Genomic DNA, 18,363 nt, shown 5'->3' with positions numbered 1-18,363 from the left:
ACAACACGTTCTCACCCCCAGTGCGTCAACAGCCTGACGAACGGTCACTGTCCCTCCTCGTCACATGCCTGACTCATTAGGTGCCCGTTTTTCGTCAGGTTTTGACGCGCTCGGCTTTCAGTTGATTCTAATGCAGTTCCCTTCGCGGCGATATGTGACGCTCAGAGCAAGTGATCCAGCCGACCCGGCTGCGATATTTTTTTTCCTACTATGACCAGCCAACTCCCGCCAAGACCCGCCTTACTCCACCTCTGATTGGCTGCCTCTGCAAGGCTAAGCCTATCCCTGCATCTTACCCTAACCTTAACCACTCCCTTCACACGCCTAAACCAACCGTCTTTGCCTAAACCTAACCGTCAGAGTCGAGGGCATCGTGATAAGCCAATCAGAGGCCTAGTAAGGCGGGTCTTGGCTGGTCATAGTAGGAAAAAAAATATTGCGACCCGGCTGGCGGCTGCGGCACTGACGGACGCTGTGAGCAGAGGAAAACTTTTTTTTTTTTTTTAAACTTTTCCTTAAATCTTTATTGAACCTGATGCTGCTGTGTCTGACGTAGCTTTCGGCAAGGACGTCCTTTCGGTTATTTATTTATTTATTTATTTATTTAGTGATCATGGTGTTTGGTGCAGAATAATCAATCAATAAATAAATAAATTACGTCCTTGTCGGAAGCTGCGTCAGACCAGGAGGGGGGGGGTTGTGGATTCTACAGGTGAAGACCACTTCCGCGTTCAAAAAGCTGCTCTGTTTAATCAATATTCTGAAGAAAGATCTGATTATTAGCCATAACGCTGTAACCATCCAAGGAAGACTGTGTAACAATATTATGTGCTTCTGCTGAGTCCAAAAGCCCTGTGTAATATCAACTTTATTTTAAGAAAACATGCTTTGTTTCCAATGTCATATCACAGAGAAGCACTACATTACCCATAATCCTCATATTTATCAGCGACGTGTCTGATTGGTTGAGCTTGCTGTTATCAGCAAATGAAAAAATAAAACAAATTGAGCTTATATTATTTTCTTAGTAACTAAAAGGTCTTAACATCTTTTTTGTTTTCAACATTGAATAAAAAAAGGGTGCTATATTGTTAAAATTCAACAATAAAGTGCATAAAAGTTGGCTTGACTTCTTTCTTTTTTTCTTTTTTTTCATAATTTTCACCAGCATCTTTCTGGTCCACATCACATCACATTTATTGTAATTTTTAATTCAATGAGTGACATTTTATTTTTTATCTGAAAAACATTATTATGAATTCAAGGGTCAGAGGTCACTGATTAGTGTTAAATTTAACCTTTTTGACCCTGTTTCCTTGAATAAATCACTAAGACTTTGATGCGGGAAGCTGAGATTTTGATTTGATTTTGTTCAGAGCACTAGGGACAAAGTTTCTGTAGAATTTCAGACCTGTCGGACGTCCAGAAGGGTCACAGCTGACTGTCCAGGCTCGTTTCTCGGCCTTCAAAGCCTAGATTTAGAAGCCTTTTGTCTAATAACGTCTACATCCTTGGGGTTATAAGGCTGAAAGTTTCATGCATTTGTCCGGGGCCCAAGGCCATCCACCATGTACAATTTCAAACCCGTGCGACCTTCACAAGTGTCAAAGGTCGCTGATCTGTGACCTTTTTGACCCCGTTTCCTTGAATAAAACACCAAGACTTTGATGCAGGAAGATGAGCTTTTAATATGTGGTCCAGAATGTCTAGTAGATTGTGTGTGCAAAAGATTCAGAGTTCTGTGACATTCAGAAGGGTCACAAATAGCCAAAAAGCAATGCTCCTTTCTCTGCCCTGATATTAAAGGAGAAATGCAATTCTTTAATAGCTTCCAGATGCTTTGGCCTATCAGGCTGAATTTTTAGCTAAAGGAGCTGGTGTACGATCAGGAAGTAGGGGAGCTGTGCATAAAGCCAATTGGTAAGTGTCAAAGGTCACAGGGGTCAAACATCAAAGTGAATCCAGCCATTCCTGCTTTTTCTCAACAAAACATACACGCTTTAAGTTATCATCATGAAATATTAATAGGTTGTATATCAGAGAGTCCTCTATCAGAATATTTTGGTCCCGTTGCTCTAGGGGCCCCAGGGGGCCCCGGGGGGCCACTTGGCTTTCCCATGCTCCCACAGAGTTGGGTCTCGGGGTGATGGATAAGGGCCTCACCATGAGTCCACAGGCCAAGTTTCAAGTGATTTGGTCGGTTTCTATGGGAACAGCGGCCTCAAGGATACAGAGGAATGCGACTGTTTGAAGCCCCGCCTCTCGAAAAGTAATGGCTCAATCAGGACCGAACGCACATCTACGCGTTCGTCTTGGGCCCCCGAACCATATATTACGAAATCAGAACTGTACGACTTTTGGAAATGTGTTTTGTCTATTTCGGCTTTTCAGACTCAGAGTCTGTCAGACTTAAAGCGTGAGAGACCCTCTTAGTCAGAAAAGCCAAAATAGACAAAACACATTTCCAAAAGTCGTACAGTTCTGATTTCGTAATATATGGTTCGGGGGCCCAAGGCGAACGCGTAGATGTGTGTTTGGTCCTGATTGAGCCATTACTTTTCGAGAGGCGGGGCTTCAAACAGTCGCATTCCTCTGTATCCTTGAGGCCGCAGTTCCCATAGAAACCGACCAAATCACTTGAAACTTGGCCTGTGGACTCATGGTGAGGCCCTTATCCATCACCCCGAGACCCAACTCTGTGGGAGCATGGGAAAGCCAAGTGGCCCCCCGGGGCCCCCTGGGGCCCCTAGAGCAACGGGACCAAAATATTCTGATAGAGGACTCTCTGATATACAACCTATTAATATTTCATGATGATAACTTAAAGCGTGTATGTTTTGTTGAGAAAAAGCAGGAATGGCTGGATTCACTTTGATGTTTGACCCCTGTGACCTTTGACACTTACCAATTGGCTTTATGCACAGCTCCCCTACTTCCTGATCGTACACCAGCTCCTTTAGCTAAAAATTCAGCCTGATAGGCCAAAGCATCTGGAAGCTATTAAAGAATTGCATTTCTCCTTTAATATGAGGTCAGAGAAAGGAGCATTGCTTTTTGGCTATTTGTGACCCTTCTGAATGTCACAGAGCTCTGAATCTTTTGCACACACAATCTACTAGACATTCTGGACCACATATTAAAAGCTCATCTTCCTGCATCAAAGTCTTGGTGTTTTATTCAAGGAAACGGGGTCAAAAAGGTCACAGATCAGCGACCTTTGACACTTGTGAAGGTCGCACGGGTTTGAAATTGCACATGGTGGATGGCCTTAGGCCCCGGACAAATGCATGAAACTTTCAGCCTTATAACCCCAAGGATGTAGACGTTATTAGACAAAAGGCTTCTAAATCTAGGCTTTGAAGGCCGAGAAACGAGCCTGGACAGTCAGCTGTGACCCTTCTGGACGTCCGACAGGTCTGAAATTCTACAGAAACTTTGTCCCTAGTGCTCTGAACAAAATCAAATCAAAATCTCAGCTTCCCGCATCAAAGTCTTAGTGATTTATTCAAGGAAACAGGGTCAAAAAGGTTAAATTTAACACTAATCAGTGACCTCTGACCCTTGAATTCATAATAATGTTTTTCAGATAAAAAATAAAATGTCACTCATTGAATTAAAAATTACAATAAATGTGATGTGATGTGGACCAGAAAGATGCTGGTGAAAATTATGAAAAAAAAGAAAAAAAGAAAGAAGTCAAGCCAACTTTTATGCACTTTATTGTTGAATTTTAACAATATAGCACCCTTTTTTTATTCAATGTTGAAAACAAAAAAGATGTTAAGACCTTTTAGTTACTAAGAAAATAATATAAGCTCAATTTGTTTTATTTTTTCATTTGCTGATAACAGCAAGCTCAACCAATCAGACACGTCGCTGATAAATATGAGGATTATGGGTAATGTAGTGCTTCTCTGTGATATGACATTGGAAACAAAGCATGTTTTCTTAAAATAAAGTTGATATTACACAGGGCTTTTGGACTCAGCAGAAGCACATAATATTGTTACACAGTCTTCCTTGGATGGTTACAGCGTTATGGCTAATAATCAGATCTTTCTTCAGAATATTGATTAAACAGAGCAGCTTTTTGAACGCGGAAGTGGTCTTCACCTGTAGAATCCACAACCCCCCCCCCTCCTGGTCTGACGCAGCTTCCGACAAGGACGTAATTTATTTATTTATTGATTGATTATTCTGCACCAAACACCATGATCACTAAATAAATAAATAAATAAATAAATAAATAACCGAAAGGACGTCCTTGCCGAAAGCTACGTCAGACACAGCAGCATCAGGTTCAATAAAGATTTAAGGAAAAGTTTAAAAAAAAAAAAAAAGTTTTCCTCTGCTCACAGCGTCCGTCAGTGCCGCAGCCGCCAGCCGGGTCGGCTGGATCACTTGCTCTGAGCGTCACATATCGCCGCGAAGGGAACTGCATTGGAATCAACTGAAAGCCGAGCGCGTCAAAACCTGACGAAAAACGGGCACCTAATGAGTCAGGCATGTGACGAGGAGGGACAGTGACCGTTCGTCAGGCTGTTGACGCACTGGGGGTGAGAACGTGTTGGTTTTTATCACTCTGTAAATAAGAAAATACTGTCACCAGCCCTAAAAAAAAAAAATCTAATTTGGCCATGTTTTTAGAAATAAAATGTTGTATAACTCAGGCTGTGAATAATATATCAACAATCCCCTCTGTGAAAACCTTCAGAATATAGACAGGAATAAAAGTGGAAGGTTTGGTGTCTCTAAGTGCTGCTGAAGTGGAGATTTCAGGTTCAGAGTCTGAGGAAAAACTCATTTTGAGAAAACGGCCTTTAAAGACTAAAACTCTAAAAGTCCATAGATTTTTTTTGTGGAGCTAACATCATTGTTCAGGAGAGAGAGAGCTTTACAATGATACCTGACATGACATGGGTCAGACAACAGGCACAGCACAGTATGTCACAGCATGTTAACTTTTGGCGAATTTAGGAGAAATCTACTGACAAAAGAGACAAAATGAAGTAAAGTAAACACCTTAATGTGGATTTTCTATTCATTTCTTTCCACTTTTCTGAAAGAATACATGTTAAGGAAGAAAAATAGCCCAAAATCTCAAAGTTTTTATTGATCAGTGCATGAAAAAACAGTGTTTTTGCCTGTAGTGTCTCGAAAGTTGCTTTCAAACAAATGTTCACGTCATACAGTTGACGAGGTCTCTGTAGGCACCCGTCACTGCAGCAAGTTTACACAGTTTGTGTTCATCATGAAGATGTAATAACACCATGGTGTCCACAGAGGCAGCTCCCTAAGTGGAGCAGCCATGACAAGACAAATATGTGTGATGCTTCCCCATGGATTCCTCTGAAAATCAAATAATAGTGGTTGATGTGTTGCGGCGCAGCGTGTTGTGCAGGTGATGCTGATGAGAGCTGATGCAGGCTGAGCTGAGCCAAGAGTGATGTCGTTTCTGGTTGTTAAAAGTGAGGAGCCAGCGGGCCTCGAGCTCGGTTCCATCCTCTTCTATTATTCTTTGCTGTTTTGAGGGTGCTCAGCCTCATTCAGTGTCCACAATCAAAATGGAAATTTTTTTTTTTTTTTTTAATCGCTCACACAACAACAAAAATATCACGTTTGATGATGAGGAGTCAGGGACGGAGTCAGGAGCTCAGGGAGTGTTTAAACCTTGTCACAGAGACAGGTCATGAGGTTTTATAACAACAGTCTGTGATATGATTCTGAATTTCTTCTCTGGGTTGGAGTTGTGGAGCGGTCTCATGGTGGTCTGATGGCCTGAGGCAGGACCAGACAATACAATATCTCTCCTCTGAATTTCCCAGACAGCTGTGGAGATTGTATTAGCAGACTAATGCAGAGTCACCGGACTGGTTGTGACAACCAGTGACCCAGTCCCTGCTGGTATGAGGCCGGCGGAGTTTTATTGATGAAGACGCCACAGAGTGACACGCAGCAGGACGGAGACGGGCACCAACTGCAGTCTTGTCTGTCTGATTTCATGGCTTATCTAAATTAGCTTCTGCAATTTGCCAAAGTTAATTTACTGTATCAGGAAAAAAGGAAATGAGAATGTGGTTAGTCATAGTTTACATTTTGTTAAATAGAGAGACTGTTCATACGGACTTAAATGTGTCAGCAATGTGTGATTTTGAATGCTGGGAGGGTTTATAGACTTCAGATCACTCTGGATAGGCTACTCAAACATCAGGGTTTTTTTTTAAGGGGAGACACTACAGACAAAAACACTGTTTTTTCATGCACTGATCAACTTTGAGATTTTGGCCTATTTTTCTTCCTTAACACGTATTCTTTCAGAAAAGTCAAAGGAAATGGTATAAAATCCACATTAAGGTGGTTATTTTACTTCATTTAGTCTCTTTCATCAGTAGATTTCTAAAGTTAACATGCTACTGTCTGACCTATGTCATGCCAGGTATCATTGTAAAGCTCTCTCTCTCTCCTGAAAAATGATGTAGACTCCAAAAATTGTCAACTCATCCATATCCGCAACCAATCGTAAAAGTATGATTTACATTAACAATCTATGGAATTTTATAGTATAAAGGTTGTTTTCTCAAAATGAGTTTTTCCTCAGACTCTGAGCTAGAAATCTCCACTTCAGCAGCACTTACAGACACCAAACCTTCCACTTTTATTCCTGTCTATATTCTGAAGGTTTTTATATATCATTTAAAGCCTGATTTATATAACATTTTATACCTAAAAACATGGCGAAATTTTATTATTTTTTGGGCTGGTGACAGTAGTAACAAGAATTTTGAAAGTGGCTTTATCCATTTTTCAGATTTCGGTTCTGGAAATGTATGCAAATTAGTGCATATTTCATCAGACATTGCCTCATACAAAATTGGCCAAAACTTGTAATACAAAAAATATTTGTCTTAATGTCAGTGAAAAACTTGGGAAGATTCATGGTGATATCTGTTATTTAAAATGTTTACCCTATTCACCTGTAGTGTCTCCCCTTAATTTTGATTCTGTTTTCCCTCTGCCACCATTATCAAAATCAGATATCACACCCATCAGCCTCAGCTGTATAATGTAATCTTTGTACCTTTGTCACCTTTTGCTAATATTCACCATCTCCCATCAAGTGTGTTAATGTCCAAAAGGAGCTTCACACCTTCTGTGTTATTTCTGACTCAGACTCGTCCCTCGGTGACGACAGTTGGGTGTCGTCTTCTTCTACTCATCTGAGACGACCGACACAGATCAGACCGTTTCCTTCCTCCACTGCTCAAATATTGCAATGCAGTGCACACTGATCCAGCACCAGCAGTCACAGACTTCAGCTGAGTCAAAATACTGCTCCAAGTGACCACATTACACCTGTCCTTTCTGTCCATCAAGGGCCTCCTGTCAGTTTTAGAACAGCTTTTAAGATTTAATTGCTTCGTTATAAAGCCTTTAATGAAGCAGCTCCTGCTTACATGCAATCTGCCGCCTCCTTATGAGCCTCTGGCAGGTTCTTGTCATCCAGTAAGCCTGTTAGCAGTCACTGAGTGAGTAGCCACTGCATTGAAACCGTAGCAGCACCATCGAGGGTGTGCGGTGTTGCTGTGCAGCTCTCTGGTGTGACCAAACTTTCAATAACAAGTAGAGAAATATTCCATTAGAATATATACTAGTAAAATATGAAAAAGGAGTGTGGACCATGTAAATCAATATCATGATTATTTCAAACTTGTTCCCTGATTATGATGAATGAACAATTACTTTGGTGCCGATCTGCCTCTCTCTTCATATTTGACAATTTGATTGAGTTCTAAGTGGCAAAACAAACAGAAGTGTTATCTTTGGTCTCTCAGATTCGTTTTCTGCAGTGCTTGTATTTGACTTCTCTCTGTCCAGTCTCGTCCTCACTGAAGCCAAAATCTGCTCAAACAACAGGCTCGCCCTTCTCTAGGTTGAAGCTGGAGGACCAGTGTTTCTCATGTGTCCTCCATATGACCAGCTTCACTCAGACCAAACACAAGGTAGAATTTTTGAAGGCCACAGTTCATGATCCAACAACTCCAAAATGCTCTGTTGGACAAGTTGTGACTAATAATAATGGAATAATGGAATGTTACGAGATGGAATGTTGAACACGCATCAGCGGTTTTGCATGAATTTACCTCGAAAACAACTCTGTCTTGTAACGTTTCGTTATTATTTCATAGCGTGGTGAATTTGCAGGTCACAACTTGTCCATGAGAGCGTTTAGACACATGTAAATAAACAACACACACACTCATATTCACACCTATTGGAAGTCTCCCTTCAGTCTAGTGTGCATGTGAAACATAGCTGTGTCTCAATTCAGGGGCTGCAGCCTTCGGAGGACCCAGCCTACGCGGTCTCCGGAGGCAACGGCTTCGGAGGCTCCTCCGTCGGCCGCATCAACGGTCGGTAAATGGGACGGTCTAGCCTTCAGAGCATTTCCTGATCCGAACGTAAACAACGGACGAACGTAAACAACGGCCGGACGTTAAACATTTAAAAGTGCCGCTTGTAACGGCTCTACCGCTCCTCCTCCTCCTCCTCCTCCTTTTTTTTTCAAGAAGTAGAATCAATACAAGGGCAGTTATCATTAATATACTAATAAACAAACCATTGAACAGCAGCCGGGGGGGGGGGTAAAGTAAATAGAGAATAAAGAGCACAAGTAATGTGTTTTCATAGCTTTCTTATTAAAAGTTGTCACACACACCTCCGCTCCTCACCTGTGCAGCCAGAGCAGAGCAGAGCTCAGCAGCGGGCAGCCACACCTCCGAGCCGGCCGCAGAGCCGGGTTACCATGGCTACAGCACAGAGCTGCTACGTTCGATAGCTAACGGCTAGGTTGCTAATAACAACAACGGTGCAGCAAAGCATCTTGGGATACGGGAGGCCGCGAAGGATAGTAGCGTTGCATCCTCCGAATGCAGGGGAAAGGAGGACGCATTTGGAGGCTGCATTTGGAGGACCCTTCGAATTTGGACGAATTGGGACAGCCTTCGCGCAGCGCTGTGACGTAATCGGCCTTCAAATCCACCCTCCGAAGGATGCAGACCCTGAATTGGGACACTGAGAACATGCAGATACTTAGAAAGGCTGGGAATCAAACCTAGACCCTTCCTGCTTAGAGGCGAGAGTGCCACGGGCCATGCTGCCCTTAAAGGTATAATATGTAGGAATGATTTTTGCTAATAAAAAGCCAAAAAAGTTACATACTGGGGCTTAAACTCAGTTAGACAAAGTTAGGAAAATAAATTTCAATGCATTCAGGGATTAATGCATTAACACATGCTTCACCACAGAACTTGGTCACTTTAATGTTGATGAAACGATTGTTTTATCACCAAAACACCTGATATTTATTCTATTGTCCCGAATGGCCATTTTTCTGAATGACATTTTTACGTTGGCTCATATAACAACTGCACTCTAATTTGCCTGCTTAGACAGCTTTGATTTAGATGGATAATAAAGCTCAGATAACACACTGATACAAGGCCTAACTACTGTGGGGTTTACACCCAAGACTACAGGAAGCTGCTGATCCTTTCATGCTGAGGATACTCCAGTCCCTTCAACTAGAGCAACAAACACAACTTCACGTTTTCTCCTGACATTTACCTTTGAATTGACATCAGCAAACATGACAACAGAATTGTAAAGATCCAGACGCTTGTGTTGGCACTGCTCACTGCTTTTATCTGTTTGGTTAAAATCACATTTAGAGGAGGAATGGAAGGTTCTGGAGACAGCAGACATTTGGACTGCCTCCTCCCTGTGCAGCTGACCATGCACACTCTCACTGGTTAGATGCCGTTAGCTGCTTCTTTTATCAATGGATATTGATTTTTGACATGATCTGTATAAAGTCTTAGGTGTGATCACAACTGGTTTGGTGTCTTCGTTCAGTCCTACATCGTACCTGTGTTTTGCGCAAAAACCTGATAGTAGCTGATATAATTTAGGATTTTCCAAGACATCTTTCATAGATATGTGATTTCCAAAAAGCTAAATAATGGGATCATTGTATGAACCCCCATGCGCAAATTAGATGACATCCCTGCCACACACTTCAAACATGAGAAACTGATTGTTTCCTTGTTCCCTGCTGTCAGAGCATCACTGCTCTAGTATTTGCTCAACAAGTGCAGCACAGCGCCGCTCATAACTGGAACATTAGATTCACAGTGTATTAGAATTTATGATGTTTATGTCCTGAATTTCAATTAGAACAGTTTAAGCTTAAGGTAATTAATCGTGTATTAGATGATTAACATACTAATCTAATTAGGGAAGGTTTCTGTAATAGACTTTCCTATTAATCAGGATTTCTGAAAAACCCGCAGTCGCCAAAACAAGACATGTTGGACAGCGGTTTTCTCCTGAGAGGCTCAAGAGCAGCAACTTCTTCTCACTGTTTTACCATTGCATTGCAAAGGGCTCAGCTGTCTCTACACATTTAACTTTGGGGACAGCTCCTGTCTATTTGTGGATGTGCTGCAAAAGAAATATTTCACTTTGAAGGCACATTGAGTTGTGTATGTATTGTGCAGGAGAAGAGCGTGCAAGAGGAGTAGTGAATTGAAAACTATATTTTCATACTGAGGTAGGCAGACCACCATGATGTCCTATACTTCCTCTTACATCAAGCAATCATAAATAATTTGTGATTAAAATTAAGGTTTAAAGTTTCAGTGATGTCAATTAAACCCCCAGTTTAAAGGCTGAATATTTTAAGATGCTTTCAATGGATTTCAAGTCATTACAGCTGTAAAGGTTAAAATGTTGAATTCTGTGAAGATCTGTTTAGGCAGAGTTGGTATGATATGGGAAAACATTAATAATCACATCACATTATTTTATCAAAGATGCTAAGATTTACACACAACCTGTGACTGACACTTTTAGGGGATCAAACAGGAAGTTGACTTCATTGCTGAAAGACACTTAAAGCCCCAGTATGTAACTTATTTGGCTTTTTATTAGTAAAAATCAAATATTGCTTTCATAAATACATATTTCACTGAAGTTGAATCACATCCGCATACAAATGAAAGCTTTCTGGTACCTTAGAATGAGTTGTTACAAGTCGTTACAAATACATAAGTGGGCGACGCACCGAACCGAGGCGGCCATGTTGCATCGCCATTTTTTACGTTGAGTGGCAGCGTGACCGTAGGTAACCATAGAAACTCAGCGGAGCTGTGGGCTCGGCCTGTTAAAACTGTCACCACTGTGTAGTGTGAGGAAGGACGGAGGCACTGATGTTGCATTCAGGTGCAGTCAGGCAGACGGCCGTCGGCAAACCAACCGGATGTCATTTTACTCCACCAGAGAAAGACGGTAAAACGTGGGTCAGGTAAACAATACCACATCACCATGACAATATTGTCACCTGTATTGTTTTGCCTCGTGCTGGTGGACCACTTGTTTACATAGACGCTTGTTTATCCTGTTATATGCAGCGTCTGTTGTCTGTCTGACGTCTGCCCCATTTCAGGTGAATGCAACATCAAGAATACGTTCCGATATCCAACCGCACCGCTACATGGAGGGAATTCATACATATTATACCTTTAAATAAATGAAACTTTTTTTTTTACCAGAGACATTTTGACACATCACAGTTGAAAATTCAAAAACTTTATTGATGGCTGAATTCCATTTAGCTGCTTCAGCATCAGGGTCCTGGTGTTTCCATTACATACCCGATGTGTAATCTGAAAATGACCAGAATTAGAGTGAGGGTTAAGCTTCGGTATTTGATTGTGATGGTTATGATTAGAGTAAGGGTGTGTGTGTGTTTAGTGCACACACTGTGCACTGCACCTGTCTCTGTGGGACAAATGGCACCAGTCAGTACATGGACGTCCACCTTTATCCTGAGCAGAGGGCTCATCAGCCTGAAGGGAAAAGGACATTCAAACAGTTTCCATGTGCTGTTAGTGTTGTAATAAATAAACAAAGTAAACAAATACACTTTTGGAATTGCCAATAATATTGCTACAGTATAAACTCAAAGGACAGTCTTTCTTCTTAGCACCAAGATTAAGATTAAGAGTGTGAGCCAAACTTTTCTTTGGTCTCCTCAAATAGTTATATTCCTCTATATTTCATGGCAGGTGTTTGAGATAGAAAGTAATTGGCATCAAGCTGCTCCTTGCAGCATCATTTATTGTGCACTCTTTCTTCTGTTACCTTGTGTGTTTCAACTCCTGATGAAAGACAGACTGCACTGTCTGGAGTTCACTGCGTTGAAAAATATAAGAAATCATCTCCTTATGTTCCTTCTTATGAGACTACCTGTTATATAACCCCCCTCACATACTGTGTCCTTCTGCAATGTTATAATACACAGTACAAGACTTGAGAACTTGAATAAGTCACAACTTTAAATAATGAGTTGAAAAGGAACTGGATGAAAGTGCTCACACTGAAAATGACTCATTCATTCACATTTCCATATTTGAAGAAAGCACTGAAAGGATGTGAAGTGTCAGAGTCTTCAAAAGTTTTAATCCAGTGAAGAGTGATCACTGGAAAGTACAGTATGGAGTCTAATGTAAAGTACTGTATAGGAAGCTGAGGTGTGAGGAGTTACTTGTTGTGTAAGCAGTGGCAACAACTCAAAGGTCAAGTGAAGAGCAAAGGTCATGTGTCAGCCTGTCAGGTGAAATGTACCAGATGGAAGACTATAAGATTTAAAGTAATTTAAAGTTAAAATAAACTGTAGCCATGGCAGCAGTGGGAATGCTCCAGGAATGAGTCAATAGGTGTCAAATGGCAATACAGTATGTTCAAGAGCTGAAGAGAAGGTGCCGGATAATATCACCCACTCTGGGTTCTTGACATCCCAGGCCACACACACCACTTAAAACTGTTAACTCAGGCAGAGTCTGATACCAGGCAAACAAATCAGAAGTCCAGAATCCAGTGATGCAAAACCAACTTATACACTTATTGGCAGCACTATAGAAAAACTGGGCAAGAACAAATGGAGTAACACTGACAAGCTGGCAAAGAATGGGTGTGGCACAGAGGCAGGTTAACAACAAACAGGTGTGCTGATTAGTGGCGGGAAAAGAACAAAGAAACTTGACATGACGTTATAAAACTATAGCCTCGTAAACCAGCCTCTCACGGAAATGCATTTCATTTCATTTCTCGGGAGAGTCTGGCCTCATCCCCCCTGCAAGCGTTTGGGGTGGGCGGGAGCTGGGCAGGAGTAGTAGCAAAGACGGTTTAATATCTTTGGTAGTAGTGTTGACAGACAACCCCATTCAGCCAATCAGCAAGTTGGTGTAGTGACGGGGCTTTGCACCAGTCGGTCCCTGATTGGCCAACGTGCTGTGTCAATCACAGCGGGCGACGCTGATTGGCTCGGCCTTCTGAGGGTTTCAGTCCAAACGCTTAGAATGGGGATGAGGCCAGACTCTCCCTCGGAATGAAATGAAATGCACTTCCGCGAGAGGCTGGTTTACGAGGCTAATAAAACTACGCACAAATCAAAATAAAACAGGAAGTCCATGAATCAGTTCAATTTTCCAATTACTGCTTAGAGATAAAAGCCAGCAGATTATATAGCCATTTACAATTATGTTCTTGATTTCTTTTCTAGTTATTTCACATCTTTACCCCTATTGTTCCCCTTGAACAAGGTTTTGGGTATAGCCTAGACTGACAGAGATTCACACAGAGTTTTGCCATCCTGTCAGAGCTAAAAATTAAAGATGAAAAAAGACAGTCTGAGTCAAGATGTGTGAGAAGACAGGACGTTTCCTTCCCAGAGCTTCGCAGCATTTCACACTGTGGATTACTCAACACCTTCTGGGACCTCCACTGATATCTGCAGTGCACGATACATGGGAGGATGCACAATTTGAATGAGCGTGCAGTTCTCTGGGTGCGACTCTGGCTGGATCCGTGGGAGTGAAGCATACAAGGGTTACCGGAAGTTCATGTGCACATAGTAAACAAAATGTCAGAAAATGTTAAAGCCTCCCTGCAGTAATCTCACAAACACCTCTGACATGTTCCAGCGGGCTTCTGGAGAGAATCAGTGAGGAAACATCATTACTAATGGAAATGGTCACAGCTGAGGGTGTCCTCTTTAACTCTGAGTCTGCCTGAGCAAACATCACTGTGATGTGGATTAGAGTTGGTGGAGATAAGTCAACCTTTCTGTGGTGGAAACTTTTTCAGAGGAGCTTTGAAAATTGAATAAGAGTGGGGTTTTAGTTTTTATGAGATTTTTTTTTTCCATCTAAGCACACAGAACCCTCACATTCATTTTGAGCAGAGATTTGCTGTAAATAGGACACTAAGCCTGGTGGGTGTCACAAGTCTTTCAGTCTTAGATATTTCCATTCACAAAAACCTAAGCTCTCTTTATACTGTAGCTTGTCGCAGGTGCCAATGGGTTCACAGTAAATGATCTTCAAAGAATGAATGTGTATAGGATCATATATCATGACCTGGTTGATGATAATTAATGTGTAGCAAGGTAGTTGCTGGAAAATCTCAAAAATCAAGCATGATATAAAAGATAATCACAGGTTTCTGACAGACTCTGGTAGAGAGTTCAGCCAAGTGCTGCTCTCAGTCGAACACTGGAAGGTAGAGTTGTTGCTGTCTATCATAACCTAATGTTCATCTGCTACTCCATCAGATTTCATTATTATCAGATTAAAGACACAGGTCTCAAACCTTTTCCAACTCGTGGCCCGCTTGAAAATTTCACTGAATTTCTTCAGCCTACATCTGCTGCTGTTACAAGACAGAGGCCAAGTGATGCCTCTTGGAGCACATCCAGGATTTAAGCTCAGTTTTTCTTTTGCGTGTCTAATCACCATCTGTCTTCGACTCTTCCTGATTCTTCAAATAATCTTTTAGAACGCAATAAGACTGAGACAACTTATAAGTGTGCAATGTGGTCCTGCCGGCAACAGCATATACAGTATATCCCTATCATTGGCTTATCACAGTGATCGGCCTTCATATAAGAAAAAAGAAAAGTATTCTGAATGGTTTGAAGGATGAGCCAAACAGAAATGAGGAAGCATGGAGCCTTCACTCTGATTGGCTGGCTGATTTTAGGTAAAGTCTCAAAAATCCTGTGGGCCCAATGTTTATTTAAATATATGTTTGATTAAACAATTATGTACATGCACATATACTGTAGGTGAACCATAAATGTGTGGCTGATTCGAAGCCAACAGTGAAGCAGTCGAATATTCATCCATCCAATCATCCATCCATCTATCCATCCATGCAATTAGACCTACCAGTTGAGGTGCCTGCAGATCTCCAGTGGAAGGTACCAGGAGGCATCTTAACTACACATATTAACACCTGAGTTAGCCTGGGCTTGTCCTAACTGATGCAGATCATATTGTTACATTTAAAGAGGAACTAGTCTGGTAGCTTTTCCGCTGTATTTTGCTAACCCTCCTCCCAAACACGCCCATAATGTTGCACTGCTACTGGCTTTGCCTCTGGTACATGAGACATTTATTTTAATCACTTTTAAACGTAATATATTCGTTTTATACACAGTTCTCTGTAGTTTTCTACCTGTTGGAGGGCCGCGTAGTACGCGACGAGGAAATAAAATAGACCCGGCACGAAAAAGAAGAGAAACGCCACGCGACGGCCGCTGGAGTGCGCGTCGCTCACATGGCCGGTGGAGGAGCTTCCATTGACTGAATGGGCGCGAGCTGCTGCGGGTGTCGCGTTTTGTGTCGCGACCGTTCCCAGTGTATTTCAGCCGTAAGGGTTATGTGGCGCGTGTGGGACACCGGGGCAGAGGTCTGATCTTGCAAAGTTGTTGTTGATTGTGTTCTGTTTTTGCACTGACATTTTTAAACAAAGGAAAATCATAATGGATCCATAATGTTATTTTGCGCTTGAGATGCTTGATCCATCCCAACTGGGGGTGTTGAACTCCTGTCAGTGTGAAGGAGCAGCACCATCTGGATGTCTGAGCTCTTTGCCCTGCAGGCTGAGTCCAGCCACCCTGCAGAGGAAACTTACTCAGTCCTTTGTATCTGTTTGTATCTTTCAGTCCCAGCTCATGAGCATGGGTGAAGCAGTAAAGTAAAGTCTTCTGCTCCATCCTACCTTCATTCAACAAGAAAGATGCTTAAAGTCCTTCAGCCCCATCACACTGATACCCAGCAGACAAAAAAGATGTTCTTCCCTTGCTGTTCCTTGTGCTGTAAATATTTAGACCTGAAATCATTATGGTAAATATCTAAATGCAATTAGATTCTATGTTGGTTTCTAGTAAGTACAGTTCCTGTTTGTGGAAGTGTGTTGAGTGTCCCACTGGGCTCCATCAGGGAGTGAGCTCTGGCGCTGGCTCACCCAAACACAGTACAATCCTAATGCTACTAGTTTCACCTGACCTTTCCCTGCTTTGACAAGGTAAAGCCACGAAAAGGCTCTGATCTGTAAAGGTCGTGCAATCAGATGCACAGGTGTTTGGTGCTTTAGTCAAGATCAAACAGCAGCACAGACGCTTTCTCAAGCTAATGTCCCACTTCCTTTGAAGAGAAATGTCAGCAATCAAACAGTTTTACATGTTTTAACTGAGAAGAGTTGAGGCATTCTTCCATCTTCCCTTTACATGCACTCTTAAGCCCGTGTGTCTGCTGTGTACACCTAGTAAAATATATCACAGGATATAAAGGCTTCATGGTTGGCTGTTTAAATGGCATTAAAGGAAATCAGTACCTGTTTTGCTACAGGGTGGATCAGTCCGTATCATCTGGGTGCTGCTGCTGCTGGTTGATTGACTGCTGGTTTTTGTTTCACACTGCTGCATCGGTTTCTACTGGCAACTCCTCAGTTTCTTGGTTTGTCTGGCTCGTATGAATAATCACCAGTGTTTCTGCTACTCCACTGGTTTTCAGAGTGGCTGTGAGGAGAACCAGTGCCACTCACATGTCAGTACCACAGTCCACATTATAACTCACTGTGCTGCTGGTGAGCATTTTTGTGTGCAGATCACAGAAACAGTTAAAAAGTTACTAAAGGGATAGTTCAACATTTTGACAAATTGGCCCATTGCCATAATCCCTATAGTTATAGGAGTAGGTTCGTTACCTTTAATTGTCGGTGCAAGCTATTTTGAGAACGGCGGAGCAGAGCCGTGAGCTGCTCAGAGCTACGCTACGGAAGCTAATGGGATTTCTTGGTTTCCCTCATCAAACTCAGCAAATACACAATCCAACAACTCTAAAACACTCTGGTGAACAAGTTGTGACCTGCACATTCACCACGCTATGAGATAATAACGGAACGTTACGAGACAGAGTTGTTTTCGAGGCAAATTCATGCAAAACTGTCAGTGGCAGTTTTTCGGCAAGCAGTCTCTGCATTTGCCTCGAAAACAAGTTTACAAGTTTATTTCGAAAGGGGACAAAACATATTAGTGAACATTTTAAAAGAAAAATGTAAATATGAAAAGAGATTGTATAGCTGTACGGCTAATTTCCATCTCCTGTCCAACTCTGTCTCGTAACATTTGGATTGTGTATTTGATGAGTTTGATGAGGGAAACCAAAAAATCCCATTAGCCTCCGTAGCGTAGCTCTGAGCAGCTTGCGGCTCTGCTCCGCCGTTCTCAAAATAGCTTGCACCGACAATGGGATTATGGTAATGGACCAATGGGCCAATTTGCCAAAATGTTGAACTATCCCTTTAAGGACTGCATTTTTTCCCCCTTATTGTGCTCCACTGAATGCTCACACCAACACTGACTATTAAAGTCTATGCATGAGGAGTGTTTTATGCAGAAGACAGCTCTATTAGGACCATTAGTCCAATATTAAAGATATGTTCAGGTTTCTCTTTGAACTAAAATCCCCTTGATGATAAAAATGCATTATTATTTCTCAGTGTTTCTCTCTTTGTTCCTTCCTCACACACACACACACACGCACACCTTATCTTCTCATTACGAGCCTAATGCATCTGTTTCTGTCCCACCTCAGGGATACACTACCGTAAGTCCTGCGCCTCGTCTGGAGCTTGTCTCATCGCTTCTTCTGGCTACCAGCAGTTCTGCACCGGCAAGCTCAACTCAGTGTGCATCTACTGCTGCAACACACCTCTGTGCAACGGACCACGCCAGAAGAAAAGACCACAACCTTCCTCTGCCATCGCCCTGACCCAGCCACGGCTCCTTGTGTTTTCTCTCTGCATCCTCCTGCTGCTGTCCTCCGCCCTGTGCTGACAGACCATCACATGCTGAGCTAAGATCTAAAAAAAAGTTGTGAAAAAATGTTTTCGCTGCAGACAGCGGAGGAGACATGAACCAGAACTGTGTAAACTTGGACATACATAACTTCAAAATGT

General features: G+C 42.1%; 1 protein-coding gene across 1 annotated transcript in view; it reads left to right on the top strand.

The window, feature by feature from the left end:
• The window catches only part of LOC311004572 (ly6/PLAUR domain-containing protein 1-like), a gene marked incomplete at both ends in the record, with an annotated part of 28,775 nt that extends 10,534 nt beyond the window's left edge, over window positions 1-18,241 (top strand). The window contains one exon of the mRNA XM_083996683.1: window positions 18,000-18,241. Within this exon, the coding sequence (XP_083852809.1) occupies window positions 18,000-18,241 (242 nt within the window). The remainder of the gene's footprint in view (window positions 1-17,999) is intronic.
• Window positions 18,242-18,363: the final 122 nt, after the last annotated feature.

This window comes from Trachurus trachurus, assembly GCF_905171665.1.
Source record: "Trachurus trachurus genome assembly, chromosome: 21".
NCBI lineage: Eukaryota > Metazoa > Chordata > Actinopteri > Carangiformes > Carangidae > Trachurus > Trachurus trachurus.
This window is presented reverse-complemented; position numbering and strand designations above follow the sequence as displayed.